This window comes from Haplochromis burtoni, unplaced genomic scaffold, assembly GCF_018398535.1.
Source record: "Haplochromis burtoni strain Fernald_Lab_line unplaced genomic scaffold, NCSU_Asbu1 Contig_67, whole genome shotgun sequence".
NCBI lineage: Eukaryota > Metazoa > Chordata > Actinopteri > Cichliformes > Cichlidae > Haplochromis > Haplochromis burtoni.
In genome coordinates, this window is record NW_024582428.1 from 1020434 (window position 1) to 1036890 (window position 16457).

General features: G+C 40.9%; 1 protein-coding gene and 7 non-coding genes across 9 annotated transcripts in view; 2 read left to right on the forward strand and 6 right to left on the reverse strand.

Annotated features, from left to right (window-relative positions):
* Positions 1-1915: 1915 nt before the first annotated feature.
* trnag-gcc lies at positions 1916-1986 on the reverse strand. The gene has a single exon. It is a non-coding gene; the product is annotated as a tRNA-Gly (tRNA).
* Positions 1987-2108: 122 nt separating this feature from the next.
* Positions 2109-2180, forward strand: trnae-cuc. Its single transcript has one exon. It is a non-coding gene; the product is annotated as a tRNA-Glu (tRNA).
* Positions 2181-4937: 2757 nt separating this feature from the next.
* On the forward strand, positions 4938-5009 carry trnad-guc. The gene has a single exon. It is a non-coding gene; the product is annotated as a tRNA-Asp (tRNA).
* Positions 5010-5337: 328 nt separating this feature from the next.
* Positions 5338-5410, reverse strand: trnam-cau. Its single transcript has one exon. It is a non-coding gene; the product is annotated as a tRNA-Met (tRNA).
* A 293-nt stretch (positions 5411-5703) lies between these two features.
* trnag-gcc lies at positions 5704-5774 on the reverse strand. The gene has a single exon. It is a non-coding gene; the product is annotated as a tRNA-Gly (tRNA).
* A 167-nt stretch (positions 5775-5941) lies between these two features.
* Positions 5942-6014, reverse strand: trnak-cuu. Its single transcript has one exon. It is a non-coding gene; the product is annotated as a tRNA-Lys (tRNA).
* Positions 6015-6247: 233 nt separating this feature from the next.
* Positions 6248-6320, reverse strand: trnam-cau. The gene has a single exon. It is a non-coding gene; the product is annotated as a tRNA-Met (tRNA).
* Positions 6321-8441: 2121 nt separating this feature from the next.
* LOC102313387 (N-chimaerin) overlaps positions 8442-16457 on the reverse strand; it is a 31033-nt gene continuing 23017 nt past the window's right edge. For both annotated transcript variants that reach the window (XM_014338432.2, XM_042221444.1), the window contains exons 9-15: positions 14179-14256; positions 13427-13511; positions 12831-13004; positions 12131-12208; positions 11910-12047; positions 10842-10947; positions 8442-10722 (exon numbers count right to left, since the gene is read on the reverse strand). In XM_014338432.2, the coding sequence (XP_014193918.1) occupies positions 10551-10722; positions 10842-10947; positions 11910-12047; positions 12131-12208; positions 12831-13004; positions 13427-13511; positions 14179-14256 (831 nt within the window). In that variant the 3' untranslated portion in view covers positions 8442-10550. The remainder of the gene's footprint in view (positions 10723-10841; positions 10948-11909; positions 12048-12130; positions 12209-12830; positions 13005-13426; positions 13512-14178; positions 14257-16457) is intronic.

A 16457-nucleotide genomic window follows, 5' to 3' on the forward strand; every position in this document is an offset into this window, starting at 1 on the left:
GGACCGTACCTTAACTGTTAAGCTCACCTTTTTAACATATATCTGTGTGCATTACTTACATAATATCAGTATGGCAAGGAGTTTATGACTTATCTGTTTTTCTTTTCTCAAAGAAAAGACAGAAAACTTCAATATATCATATATCACAATATGTGAAGTTACAGCACAATTTCACCCAATGTGTGCTTCTTTTTCAGTCAGGGTGCTTTTAGAGCATCTACATTAGCTCATGTAATAAAAGTACAATCAGCAAATGTACTTTAACATTTGAGGTTCCGATTGAGTCTTGCTTAGATGATGTGAACTATTTCATGGACCTTTTTTTGTACTATGCATCAAACCTATTCAAATCAGTCGTAATTTATTTAAACAAATCTAGGGAGAAGCAACTCCTTTTTAGCTTTTGTGATGCATTTACTTCTTATACCTTAAACTAGATGTTAGTGTTATCAAAGTTACCTTGTCTCATGTTGTCATCTTGTATTTCTAAAACCCAGCCTCAGTCTATGCCCTGTAGGCTCTCAGATGGAAACACCAATGAACTTAGATATTCACAAATTTCATCAGGCCATCTTTAACATGTTAGGTTTTTGTTATTTTCATGTTTTACATAAAAAAAACTTCATATTTTTATAGTTTCTAATGAAAGAAAAGTGACGTGAAAAGATATTTTTCTTTAGTGATGTTGCTAAAGGAATCTCAAATACTAATTATTCTGGGATTTTTATGGTCAAACTACATGATTTTCCACATGTGTGTGGAGTAAAATGACCTTTCTCTCATGATGCAAATGTTGTGACCAAGAATCATGCAGGATTAACAACACAAACCTGTCTTATAGTTCTCACACGTAACGTGTGAAGATGTCAAATAAAGATGTCTGACTTTGGAAGTAAAAGTCTTCGCTTGATTGCTACCATAAAGTCGCCGTACTTCAACATAACCTAACTGAACTCCATCGTATCGCCGCAAGGCAGATACAATGGAGTGCTGCAAAGGGGCTGAAAGGAACCAGTTACAAGCGAGATGAGGTGGTACTTGGTGGCCCCATGGGCCCTGCAGGAGAAGGTGCTTCGTGCAGTGCATGGAGCTTCAGGGTCTGGCCAATTTGGTGTCACCAAAGCAATCCGCTGCCTCCAGCAGGGGTTCTATTGGGCCTGACATAGGCGGGTGAAGAACTGAAAAGGATCTACCAGTTCTATGCGAGGAAGCTCCACATGGAGTCTGCTCATGACATTGCTAGGAGGAAACTGATAAGTGCAGGGGTGCGGCAGATATGGAATTAAGACATCCATTCCAGAGGCCAACATTTTGACCTCGGAGAACTGGTCTGGGTGTACAACCCCCAGAGGAAAAAGGGCGAATGCTCCAAGCTGGACAGTGACTGGGTTGGACCCTGTGGGTTCTGGAACGCCTGGGACAAATGGTGTACAGGGTACAACTACCCCCAAGGGGACGGAGGGTCACCCTGCACCCAAGGGGACGAACTGGCCCCCTATCGGTGCCCGGCCACTTTACTGGGACCATAGGGTGGGGCACGGAAAGACCTGGACTCCAACCGTAAAAAACTCTTCCACCACCATTGGGACTTCCACTGCTATGAACCCTGTGCCTTAGGTCACTTGGGTTACGGCCTCATCCGCACCTCCCGCCAGACGCCGTTGCCCAAGGAGGCACCATAGAGACCTCAAGGCTACCTTGACCAAGAACCTACATAGACATCTGATATCGTTACCTGTGACTGAGAACCTACACATACATCTGATCTCGTAAATCCACCTCTAAATTCTGGGACGCTGCTAGCTGCACCCACAAGCGAGAGTCCACCATGTGATGTTGTGGAAATCTTGATGCCGTCTGGCCGTGACCGAGAACAAACTTAATGCCCCCCAAGACCCCACGCATAAAGGAGCTGTGCATTGGCCGGGAATCAAACCCAGGTCTCCCGCGTGGCAGGCGAGAATTCTACCACTGAACCACCAATGCTCACACATGTGGCAGTTTTCTCACCAAATTCGCGCCATTGCCCAAGCGCTCCTCTCAAGGCGCAGCGGAAAATGTAGCCCGATACAGCCACGCGTCACTCATCAAGACACCTCTGTGGCAGCTCCCTGATGGTCTAGTGGTCAGGATTCGGCGCTCTCACCGCCGCGGCCCGGGTTCGATTCCCGGTCAGGGAAACTGTGTTTTGACCCACCTCCGGCTTACCCAAAAGGGACAAGCGGTAGACAATGGATGGGTTGCCTTTGCCACGTACTGTGTATCAAGAGAGCCTCAAGGCACCATCTCCACCGTCGTCAACAAATGAAGCTTGCAGAGCCCGATGAGGTGAAGGGTGTGACAGGACATCCAAAAAATGTGTGGCTGAACTGCGCATCAAAACATGCCTCCCGTGAGGATAGAGCTCAACACCGCCAGTTTTCGAGACTTGCGCATGGCAGGCGACAATTCTACCGCTGAGCTAACAACCCTTGCACGACCGCCAATTGTCCCGCTGAATTCACGCTACTGTCCAAACTCTCCTCTCCAGACGCTTAAAATGGATGCACAAACTCTGTCACCTACTGCGCATCAAAGAACATCGCTTGCGTTAGGCTACAAGTCACTACCTTCTGATTTCGTGATTCACATGTGGCAGGCGACAGTTCTACCGCTCAGCCACCAGCCCTTACAAGTCTGCCAATTGTCTCGTCGAATTCGCGCCACTCTCCAAAGTCTACTCTCAACAACATCTTGACTTAATGCAGATACAATGTCCAACCCAAGTTTGGTTTGCATAGACTTCTTGTTCCAACTTAACAGTCAGGCAAGAATGACTTCAAATTATCCCTCTCCATGGACCCTGTTGGCAAAGGAACTCCAGGCAACCTCCAGAGACTCAGCTCGGGAGCTGCTGATAACCAATTATCAGCCCTTGTTCATCCGCTTCCAATGCAAAGACATTCTTAACCCTACCTGACAAAGTGTCCAAGAAGAAATAACAGGTAGGAGTCATTTGGGAGCCAACGTGTGGTGCCCCGCAATTCTGACCTGAGAAAAGAAAGAGGAATTGTGGTGAAAGTTGGATGAAGTGGTTCCAGAGGGCCGGCACACATCCATAGGGGAGGATCGCCTGCCACGTGTGAGTCTTGAAATCAAACAGATGGGAAGGCTTTCCACGGTCAATGGCAGAATGATTTGGATTGAGCCCTGTTCTAGATCTCGCATCAGAGGAGGCTGAAAATCCACTACGAAGGAGTGGTTCTAAGGCTCCCGCAATTCTACGGTGGCTGGGAAGTGCAAATCGCAACAAATTACAAAAACCCACAACAAATTACAAAAACTCACAACAAATTAAAAAACCCCACAACAAATTACAAAACCCCACAACAAATTAAAAAACCCCACAACAAATTACAAAAACACACAACAAATTTAAAAAAAAACCCCACAACAAATTACAAAAACACACAACAAATTAGAAAAACCCACAACAAATTAAAAATCCTTGACGGGAAGGGATTCTTAATTTGCTTTCTGAAACATCAGATATGTTTCGGATTCAGTACCACATACGAAAGTGACCCAGATCGGATTTGAAAATATCGGAATTGTGCTGTTTTTACACTGTCATACCATGATTGGATATGGGTCGCATAGGGTAAAAATAAAAGTCGGATTTGATGCGCTTTCGCGTGCAGTGTGAACTTCGCCAGAGCCTCCACATGTTCTCACTGTAATTTGCCCCTCATGAATGAATTTATGATTGCACTAATTTGAATGTTCAAGAGAAAATCAAATGCATTTTACTCACAGTACCCTACAAACGTCACTGCTGATTAGTTTTCTGTCTTCATTTATGTTTAAAGCGATAGCAGAGCTGTACGTTTGAATTTGTTTCCAAAATCCCTCATTTAGATGGAAGCTAGCGAGCTAACTTCCTGCTAATTTCTAACTCTGTTAAATGTCATAAATTCCATTTCGTTTTCATGGTTGCCTGGATGATAAACTCAATTGTTACACATGGTAGAGCAGAACGCTGATCATTTTATTACAGATGAAAGACTTTAGATAGTTTTTCAACTCTCAGTGATTTATGGACCTGCAGCAGCGTTTGAGCCCAGACATGGCTAGTGACGTCAGACTTAAAGACCGGATAAAGAGTGATATGAACATATCTATAACTTACCGGAATGAAAATTTCTGGAGCACACCAACAGATATTTGGAGATGGAAGAGAACTGGATATCAGCTCATCTCACAGCTGCTATCCAGACTAGACGCCTTCTTTTGGTAACATCCGATACAAGAGCTGCCTCATGTTGCTTCCAGGTGGGGAAAGAATGAAAAGATAAACCATTTTCAACCTTATTCCCTTGCCGGTCGTGCGATCTAAGTTTACAACCAACCGCACAGCAAGTACGAACCATAGCTGGTGTTATCCGTGTACTTTCTCTCCTCTTTCGCTAGCGCTTTGTTTGGGCCAGAAACATGGCGCCTCAACCAAAAACCACGCCCCCTCTCGTGCCATCACACTCCAAAAGCCCTATTAGGCTAATCGTTGCGTCACTTCCGGTATTTCAGACAATCCCTTCCCATCAAGGATTTTTAATTTGTTGTGGGGGTTTTTGTAATTTGTTGTGGGTTTTTTTTTTATTTGTTGCGGGTTTTTAATTTGTTGTGGTTTTTTAATTTGCTGCGATTTGCACTTCCCAGCCACCGTACAATTCTGACCTGAGAAAAGAAAGAGGAATTGTGGTGAAAGTTGGATGACGTGGTTCCAGAGGGCCGGCACGCATCCATAGGGGAGGATCGCCTGTCACGTGTGAGTCTTGAAATCAAACCGATGGGAAGGCTTTCCATGGGCAATGGCAGAAACAAATGACATATCCCTCACTTTTAGTGCTGTTATTCCGATTGCTGGTATTTAAACAGTAAAGACAGGTGACAAAGATATCTCCTCGTTAGTATAGTGGTTAGTATCCCCGCCTGTCACGCGGGAGACCGGGGTTCGATTCCCCGACGGGGAGTGTGTATGATTTTTTGTTTTTTTTGGGGGGGTTTTTTCTTAATAAGATAAACCTTTATAACATACTATATGAAGGGTTCATAAACCTTTTTCACGGTCATATCCAAGCTTTTCAAGCACATTGCATTAGAGTGGACACTCTAATGACCATATGAAAATTAAAATAACTCATCCTAGGTTGACTTAAACGCAAAAGCTCAGAAATGAGCAGAGCTGTCTTAGCAGCCTGCCACGCATGGGAGGTGCTGGAAGTAATAGTTGATTATACAACGAAATAAGCATATGCATAACCATTTGCAAAAACAAGAAATGTGTGTGTCAAAAGATCCTGCCCCGTGTGAGGCTCGAACTCACGACCTTCAGATTATGAGACTGACGCGCTGCCTACTGCGCCAACGAGGCCTACGATGCAACACACCAATGGACCAACAAAAGTCATATTACCAAGAAATTGTCGATATCTAAAACCGGGAAGCAAATTGGAAAGGTTAAGGATTTGAAAATGTAAGGCTGATAAGTATTTTTGTCTCTTTTATTGATGCCTTCAAACAAACAAGTACAATTAGGGTCAGTAATATTAACAGTTAAGCCAAAATAAAAGCAACATAAAAAATTAAAGAAAATGCTTCTGTGTACCCAAAGAACATAGGGAACATAGAAATAAATTTATTGACTAAAAAAATTTAAAAGACAGTTGCATTGGCCGGGAATCGAACCCGGGCCTCCCGCGTGGCAGGCGAGAATTCTACCACTGAACCACCAATGCTCACAGATGCCTCTTATCGAATTGCTGAATTAACATGCATACATCAACAATGTCTTTCAGTCGTTTCCCACTGAAAATGACATGTAAAATTTCTAGTGTCCAAACACTGGACATCAAAATTACAAAAGAAGACAAACAGGAAGAGGGGCAAATGAGGAAAAGATTAACGCCCAACGTGGGGCTCGAACCCACGACCCTGAGATTAAGAGTCTCATGCTCTACCGACTGAGCTAGCCGGGCTTTCAGCTTTAACCTCAACCCCTAGTGTTTCAAAATTCACACTTACGCTTTAGCATAGTTTTAGATGATAGGAAGACTAATACTAAAATTGATATCCAATCCAAGCAAACTAAAATTTTTAAACTACAAGACACAGTAGCTGTGAAATTCATTTATCTATAAAACATATCTCTAAAATGTACTCAAAGTGCCATAAAGTCGATTCTGTTCATATGGATGTAAACAAAATATTCTGCCCCGTGTGAGGCTCGAACTCACGACCTTCAGATTATGAGACTGACGCGCTGCCTACTGCGCCAACGAGGCTTGCCACTACAGTTAACAAGAAGGTTTTTTACACACAACGGAGCTAAAGCTACTATGGCACTGTCATAAATAGGTAAAATTGGATACTGGAATTTCGTGAAGATCAATTGGCAACAAGTGTTGCCAATTATAAAATGTTGCCTTATAAAATAAATAAACAAACAAACAAAAATCCTTTATAAAACATTAACATTTTCAAAATTAGAATAGAGCACACATGGCATTACTGTGAAGCACTTTCTACATATTTCTGGTTTTTAAATGTGCTATATAAATAAAGTTGTACTGTATTGCATTGTATTGTATTGCATTGGCACATGTAGTTCTTTTTATTTTCCAAAGGGGTGAAGTAGAACCTTCTTACTTCATAAAAGCATTATGCATAAACTGCATACCAACATTTTAGTGCATTTTTATTATAAAAATATGAACATGCAGTGCATATTTACCCAGCTGACTGTGCACTGTGCTTCTGGCACGCCACAGTGATGGTTAAGAAGTTGGCAACTACCTTCAAACTTAAAAAATGTTAAACCTGCTGACAGCTAGCACACCAAACAAAACTCTTTCACATATGTTTATTAAAACAGTCATATCCAGCAGCTTAAAAAGAAGAAAATTTGCACTGGTGTTAATAACCAAGTAACTGTAGTTTAGGCGTCATGCTGATGCTAATGAGCAGGTAGTAGGTAGGCTAGTATTAGTGGCTAGTTGTTCGCTAGTCACCACCTCAAGCTAACAATATCTGCACAAAAACACGTTATTTTAAACTTAACAGAGGAAATTCACAAAAAACAATACAAGCATCCTCATTCTAGCCCTACAGTGCCTCACCTTGTGTCATGTAGTTAACATCGTCTGCGCTTTTTTCCCTCGACACACATGTCCGAAGTCCGTGCAGTCACCCGCTAGTAAACTCCTCTCCAGACTCTATTTCCACTGAGGTTTGCTTTAACAATATAAATAGAAATAACTAGTTTTTATGCTTCTGTAGGCAACCTAAATTCATGTGGTTATATAGTGGTAGTCTTGCTATGGTGTGTCCGAGTAAAAACCCGCATCACGACCAGTTCGAGCAGCAAATGGAGGATGCTCGAGCCAAGTCATGAGCACGTGGTGTGAAAAAGTACAAGGCGTGCCCGAACATGAAGTTTTGCTGCATAGCGCTTAAAAACAGAAGTAACTACCGTATCAAAGTCCATTATTTTATCTTACAAACTTAGTTATTTCACTTTTTTACTATTTATTTTTTATTGATTCATTTATTTTTTTTAAAACACTGATGTCTAAAACCACTATGTATTATTTAATTTAGAAAATTATGGAGCAAAATTTAAAAAGAAAATGCTTTAAAATAGTTTAGGCATTTTGGAAGTCTTAAAAATGTTGTTTAGCCACAGTATACAATATTGTCTCAGTGTTAAAAAATGTTAATAAACATTTATTGGTTTTTGAAAATTAAAATTATACTAAAAGAAATATTGAACTTAAGAGGGAGGTTTTGTTTCCAGGTCTTGTCACTGCTCATAACACAGATACAGCAAACTGGTTACGTTCCAGGGAAATTCAAAAAGTCATCAGAAATTCTGTATAAAGGGATCTGTTACATTAATTCAACAGCATTGTTACAGAATGTGGTATAACAATTATTACATTATTACAAACAACCGTTGTTGTCAAAGGTTTGTCAAAAGTAAGTCAGAGCTGCACTTGATTTAATTAATTATACTACAATTAGTAGTTTATTAGCCCAACTATGGATAAGGATTGAAAATGAAAAAAAAAAACCCTTTAAAATCTCTGTGCAGCAGTTTCATACTCTGTATCATTACCATGTTAAACTGCAATGCCCCCATTAAATCAAATGAATACTTGACTATTTTCTTTCTATCAGCTCAAAACAGTCTAGCTATTCCCCTATGACCGCTATGATCTGTCATCACCCAGAGAACTGCTAATCCCTGGATATTTTCTCTTTTTCAAACCACCGGTTGTGTGGGAAGATCACAGTAGATGAGCAGTTTGTGAAACCAATTTGGCCTTAAATCACCTTTCTTCCCCATTATGGTGCTCAGTTTGAACTTCAGCAGGTCTTCTTGGACACATCCATACTCAAATGAATTAAAACACAAAATTCAGACGACCAACTTAAAGTCATATTTAATAATTTAACTTCACCATGCATAAACCATATAGAAAATACTTTACAGCAATGACAATAAAAAAAAACCCCAAAACAAAACCAAAAAAACCCAACACATTTTAATCATGATGCTAAAAAAGCAGCTGTCACAGATCACTGAAGGGTCACAAGTTTTCATCAGGTTAGTCTGATAAGAGTTAGTCTATGGTTAGACAATGTAAATAAAGAAAACAGATAACATGAAAACATAATCCATTAGAAAAATGCTGATGCTATTTTTATGTTACATCAATTTGATTTACACCCAGCAACTGTCCTTGCTTTACAAAAAAAGAAACCAAACCAAAAAAAAGCCAAAAAGGTCTTCAAGCCGGGTGGGTCTTCACTACTCAGTGAACCCCCCGACAAAAATGGGGGGAGGAATGAGTAAAGGTGAGTAGTAGCAGGTGGGGGTACATGCAGAAAGCCTTCATTTTACACCTCCACCCTTTCAAATGGCACTAGTTTAACAACAAATAAAAAAGCATGGACAGATTATTTCTATCATGGACACTGCGTTTATGGCATCAAAACATTACAGCAAACTCAAAAACCTCTGTAATCTGTCACCTGCTCTAGTCAGGGACAAATCTCATCTTCACTGCAGAAGGCAGACGTTAAGATATGAAATACAGACTGGCCTTTGGGCTTGAAATTATCATCACTTCCTCCAGTTTCACAGTTAGATTAAGTGGCATCAACACAAGTGACAGATACATGACTTCCAAACATGTTTACAGAAGGAGAGGCAAAGCACCGATGCAAAGCAATTGGGATTCAATTTAATATTAAAACTTGCCCAATTATCCCACTCAGGCCAATAACAGAGATGGGCCTTGAAATTATCAGTGTGCTTCATTTTGTTGAATTGCAGTCGGGCGAGTGATGATGAATTTCAATTAGTATTTTCATTGCAAAAATCTCCTTCATAACAAAACACTGCTTAATTACAGCACCGCTTTATACAAATGACAAACCAAAACAAAAAACAGTACTGGCCTCACGTATTTGCGTTTCAAGTCAAACGAGGGTGTCCCTCCCCTCGGCATCTGCCACTACAGCAAAGTATGACGGCTAAAGCTGCCTGACAATTACTGGTAAATACTGTGTGTTCATGTCTGACAGATGGTCTGGCACAATACTTCTTGCTCTATGTTTATAAGTTGTGTCAGAAGCAAAATTTTCACTTGGAAAGATGCTCTTTCAGGAACTGGAAAAACGCTTCCTTTAAATAGACTCTCACTGAATTTTAAGTGTCATTTCCTATCAGGTTTTCAATTCAGCTATGGGGCAAAAGGGAGAGCTATGAAGCAAAAGCGGAGCAAAAGAAGAGGAAGGAAAAAAGAAAGGCCATAGGTCCAAATCACTTTAGTTCCATTTGGAGGAATGAGTATGTGCCAAACGTGAGCAATACACTTTTTCCAGTCATTCATTCATTCATTCATCCGGCTGTCTACTGTTAGGAAGCCAGTGCTGCTGCTTCTTCTCTTCAAGAGGATCAAACGGGACACACTGACACTAAGAAAACAACGAAAACTTACCAGGACTTTCAATGATAAACACTAACCAAGCTAACATTTTCAATACAGTCATGTTTTTCCACAATCCAAAAAGTCAAGGCATCCTTGTAGGAAGAAATGACAAGAACTTAAAGATAGATGGTGCAGTGTTTCTACCACACATTGTTAATTCTCTCGCTGATACAGGGTGTTTCTAATACCAACTCATAGAGACAAAGTAGAGCTCGTTGACTTGATGTTTTGCTCCTATTTCCATTAAACTTTAGGGAAATGCTGGGTCCTTCCATCCACTTCTTCACTCAAAGTTGCTGTGTCTCAAGATAGATTTTGTTAAATTGCTTTCATGAAGACAGACACTTCCTTCATTTCTCGATTTATCCAACCATCACAAAAGCAGGTAGTATATTTTTTTAATCCTCTCTAGCGAGACACAAGTTTCTCCCTCATTTTCTCATTAGAAGCCACCTTTTTATCTTTAAAAGCATTCAAGTGTCATCCCCAGTCTCTCTTTTTATCTCCTCTTGCACCTCAGAACAACACATCTTCATTGGTAATGAGACCTTCCACCACAAGTCTCTGATATCGGATATCGTTGAGTGCCGTCATGGCATCCAGCTCGGGCGCCCTCATAAGTGTTGGGCCGAAGACGATGCCTAAATTCTCGCTAGTCATGAGATTCTCCTTCTCGTATTGTGTCACTCTGAATGAAGAAAGAGACCAATTTATATAATATGTAAAAACAACAGTCAAATAATAATGGAGATACCAAAGAAATAAGTATGTAACAAAGTAAAACAACTGCTCGTGTGTGTGTCCGACCTCTTGAGGTGACCCATGAGGTATCGCAGCGTCTCGCAGTGAGCTGGTGGCAGCAGCTTCAAGGCCTCATGGAGGGCCTCCAGTCGTTTCTCTGGGTCTGTTATTTCTACAACGCACACACGAAAATATTGAGATAGTGCATCTATACAAATGATAGGTTTAGCCTCCAGGTCAATATTTTGAATAGATGTCTTTCAAAAATAAAAAACAAAAAACAAAAGACCTCAAGTCTCATCTGATTTAACAATATTTTCCTAATGAGTTTATGACCTTTGTCACAAGTTTTAAGTATTATTTTAATGAAATTCTATGGTAATTTACCACATTTGATCTAAAATAAAAAATAAAGCAAGCTATGACTTTAAGTATGTGTAATTTACAATTTTGTTTTAATTTTGGGGCCCACTATGTAGAGATTTTGGCCTTTAAAATAAAAATATTAAATACTAAATATCAGGTCTGTGATGAAAGTATTTTTAGCCAGCATCATACAAGTGTGGTTTAATTTAGGTACCTTTAAAGTAATTTCTGTTCAAGAAACAGCCCGAACAGACATAGACTTCTGTTAAGGAGGGTAATAGATACTCTTTGGGTAAAGTATAAGCAAACCAACCATACCACATTATCACCTCCCCAAAAACCAAGATGGCATAGTTCCATAAACTTTAACAACCAATGGTGGCTACGTCGATCTTCTATCTAACAGTCTGTTTTCAGGAGTTCTAACTAAGGTTTTATTGAATCTGTTTAAATTTTTACAGTTATTTCAGAAACCTAAATTTCTCCAATAGGAAGCTTAGAAGTCTCATGAGAGTGAATACTGGCGTGTCTAAACCGCCTTCATTTGGCTAACATCGGTTAAAAATGTAACCATACAATTTTAACTGATGTTAACCAGGGGTATTCAATTAAAATTTAAAGAGGATCCAGACAGAGTTGCCTCTTGGTGACCTATAAAAGAGAGGGTTGTCTAGGACTCCTTTTGTTGCTTATTTCCCTATAACCCTGAACAAGTCATCTTTGAGTTTTAAGGTAAATTGTGGTTAAAAGCCTGAACGTTAGACCTACTTGCAGCTTCTATGAAGCGTGGGTAGGCATCATACGTGATGAGGGGTATGGGCAGCTCTCTGAAGTACAGTTTGAGGGCTCCGGTGATGATGTTGATGTCCTCGTAAGCATTTGAGGATATGTCTGCTTTCTCTCCGTCTGTGGAGGAACAATCGTGCGCATGACATTTAATTTATTTGGCAAAAGAACCTGCTTATGGAACATTGGGGGGCGACACTTACCTCTATCAAAGGCCAGTTTAACATCTTCAATCAGCTCGCTGAAGCCTGATATTCTGTATAAACCTTCTGACTGAAGACCTGGAAGGTTTAAATCGTACCAATATTAATTTGATGACTACGATAAGCTTAAATTCTGCATAACCAACTAAAAAAAATTCAGTGTACAGCCTCTCAGATGAGAATGTCTTTATGTCTTAAAGAAATGATAAAATTTATGTTTCTTTCCTGCTATTAGCAAATACAACTGAAATGGATGCAAAAATGATTATTAAACACACACAAACACAACATATGTGAAGGCAGAAGAAAGAAATAAAGCGTGGGGTGAAGACTTCAACTGTCTCTCACGCTCCAGTCAAGTTCAATCTTTTCAAGTCTTTATTGATTTCACGTATTAGTTTCACTCAAGTCATCAATAAAATGCTGTCTGTGGCAGCTCTCTTGAAGGGAAAACTGTCACTCTCCACACACGCACACACACACCTACATTCACAGATGAAGCTGCCTGCGTACATCTTTTTAGCATTGAGTGGGTGGGCTGACACACACAAAGGCAATCGCATCTTGCATATGAACGCCAGCCTCGTGGGTGTTCTCCTTTCCTCCCCCTACTTCTCTTAACCTTGCTGCAAACAATACTTAAAAGCCTTTTTCTGTTATATAATCTCTGAGTCACACATACACGCTCTCTTTCTCTCACCTCTGGCCTCAATTTCCTGTATACACATGTCGACCACCATGGGCCTCTTGGTGTTGTGGGCCTTGACCAGCGTTGTCAGGTCACAGCTGTACACCTTCTTGACGTGCCGAAGGTCTGGCTGGCAGTCGTTGGGTACGACTTTGGAGCACTGCTTATGGACGTTCAACCCACAATCTGACAAAGAAACCCAGAATTTTGTTTTATGTCACTTTATGTCCATTTTTAGACATCTCTGTTTTTTTATTTTTTATTTTACTTGTGATGATCCTTAAGAGTCACTGTTAGACTGCATGATGAAAGTTGCTTTTAAATGTAGGCGTTGCAGAAGCCCAGTTCAATCACCCACACATGCAGTAGTGATCACACTGACAGCTTGTTCTTTGGCACCCAAGCCAGTCTTTTAACATTTTAAAATCCATGAAACGGCGCAGATGAGTCAACAACAGTGAAAGTGATTAACTTTAGCCTGCTCTCCTACTTTTGAGTCATGCTTTAAGACAGAAAGTACGAGTGAAAGAATTGGAAACTGAATCATGATTGGAAGAGGAAAATTACTTTATGGCGAGAAAGAATGTGTTTGTTTGTTTGTGACTTACCTGCACATTTCACTCCCTGAGCGATGAGACCCCACATGAAGTTGGCACAGTACTCACACCAGTGGGGACCCCTGAATGTATGAACCTGGTTAAATAGGCATAAAAAAAGACACACTCGATGTGTTTAAACGTTATATTTGCCACAATAATTATTAAACAGCAGCAGATTGGGTCAGAGAAAAAATAAAAAGAGTGAAACACATCAGTCAAAATAGCCAATAATTGTATATTTGAGAGAAAAGGGTGGGAAAATTATTCATATGATCCAGATTGGGTCAAGTAATACCTGAATACCAGCAGTAACCTTTATTAGAGACTGACAAAAGACTGATGGAGACACAACAGGAGTGCTGAAAGGGTGCTCAGACACAATTTATAGTGAGAGCAGAGTTTTAATCTGCTCATTTATTGCACAAATTGGCTCTGTATAATGAAATGCTAATAACCTCCATCACATCGCAGTACTCTTTGTGTGTCTGTGTGTGTGTCTGTCCACATTTCTCTTGAGCTCGGGACACTGTGGCTCTGTTGTGCCTCTCACTAATAATACACAAAATCATTGTACGGGAATCTAAAAGTAAACAAAGGCTGAAAACATGAAGATTGTGTGTGTCTGTGTGCGTTTGTGTGTGTTTCTTAGCACTCTAAGCCTTCTATGGTGAATTTGAATAAGTCCCCACGAGCTGAATCAGCGATTCTGGCAGCACACTCACACACATAAATAGGATTTGGGGAGCAAAGGAGTGTCTCACCTTGAAGTTGTGGACCTTCTCATACTTGGGCGCCAAGTCGCTCTCCCTCAGGGTGGCCCGCCGCACCAGTGATGTGAGCTGTGAAAGGGCAAAAGATCGGATTGGATGCCAGAAAGTGGAAGCAGGGGAGGTGGGTTTGGAGGGGGCTGTTGCCCGGTTGGCTGCAGCACTGGGGTCCGAGGAGCCCGCGGAGAGTGGCAAGGAGGGAATTGAACCAGCACTGGCATTCAAGGCGAGCGCGGCAGTAAACAAAGAGCCCTTCTGACTTATTTCCTTCTCGCCTCGCCTGCGTGACTTCTTTTTACCCCTCCTAACAACATACGACTCTTGGCTCGGCATTGTGGGATCAACAGAGAAAAAGAAAAAATAATATAAAAGAAAACAAAGTTCAAATCCCACTGATTAAAACAATAAACCAAACAGCCTGCTGAAAAATTTAATTATTCTTAAAGGCTGCTTTAAAATAAAATAAATAAATAACATAAGAAAAAAAAAATCCCAGAATAATTAATAAAGTAAAAAAAAAAAAATAGCAAAACAACTATACTAAATCATCTCACAGCTCCATCTGACAACAACAACCCAAACCGAGGAGCCAGCATGGGACCAATCCTGCTGTCTTAGAACCACAAAGATCAACCAATCAGATTAGCGCAGCATACTGATGGGGTTAAATGGTGCAATTCCAGTTCATTAAAAAACAAAAAACAAACAGAAAACAAACAAACAGAAAAAGCCAGGCAGGCAACAAGAAATCTGTCCTGAAAACTTCAGTGAATAAAACTCAATAAATCTCCACTCCTTGGAAGGTGTTTGTGAAATCCTGATGCGACAGAATTCCTGTGTCTCGCTCTCGTGTAGGTGAACGCGTCAACCCACATGGCTCTGTATATATGTGTGTGTGTGTGTGTGTGTGTGTGTTAATCCGCTTTCCCCATCCTCTACACCAGGCAGAAACAGCGCTTGGGAGGGAGGGAGGCGGAGAGAGCCAGAAGAGGAGGAGGAAGGTGGGGGGAGTAAGCTGAGCTACGGTGCAGCAATGGATGAATTTAACAGGTCACAATGAGAGGGGAAGGAGCCAATCAGGATGCTGCATTTTCTTGTTGTTCGTCACCAATTCTGCCACCTCGATGGTCCCAGGAGAGACGGCGAAAAGGAGGGAGAACGAGCTGAGAAACAATATGTTGTTTCATTCATTCCTTCACATTTTTTTCTTCCTCTTTGTTTCCCCCCGTTTTCCTTTGTCATTCCACCTGCAGCAGCTGGACGCTTTTCCACTAAAAGCTTCCAGTATTTATGACAACTAGGAGCTGCTGTATCTGCCTTATACACCCGGCGGTAACAGATAAACACAAACCTTGTGTCCTCGTGTTGCTCTTGGGTTGCATCCATTGTCTCATGCCACATAAGGAACATTATATAAGAGCAGTTTAGTCTGGACTTAAGTGCACTTTAGAAGACGTCCCTTGTTAAGTACTGCCTCTGGGAAGGGGGATGTTTTCTCTTTTTCGACTTGTTTTTGGCAAAGAATATGTAAGATTTACAAGCTGTGTGTTTTCTATGGTCCCACAGATAGATATAACCAAAGAAACGTGTGGATTTTTTCATCACAAATCCAATTAAAACAAGCTGCCGCACATCCAACTTCATTAATGCTCAGCTTATACACACAACACAGTGAATATGTATGACTGATCATGGATATTTAATGACTGTTGTCACTGTGCTGAATGCAGCGGGGTGCAGGTTGGCTCACAAAAGAGCACCTTGATCACAGTCAGATGCAAAAAGGGATAAAAAATAAAAAAAAGACAGAGAAGGAAGAAGCATAACAGCTGTAGATAAAATCTGCAGAGCTAAAAATCACCGGATATTACTGAGTTTTTCTATCATTTTCTCAGGTGGACCAAAAAGTGGAATCTTATTTTTCCACCACATTTCACCTCACTGTCCAGTGATTTCAATCTGATAACAAGGCTTTAACAATTAATGTTTAAAAACGCACGTCTGAATCGCCCTCAAAGGCACAGTAAAACAGAGTTTAACCCCCGTAACTAAAGGTGATTAGCTGCATGAAAAAAAATTACGAATTTCCTTCTCGTGTTTGTTGTTCCCACAGCGAGCTGCCTCTGGTCTCAATGTCACTGGCGTACTGCTTTGTCTGCAAATCCACCCAATTATGAAGGCACACACGTACACAGGACTACCCCCATCATACACACACACACACACACACACACACACACACACACACACACACACACACACACACACACACA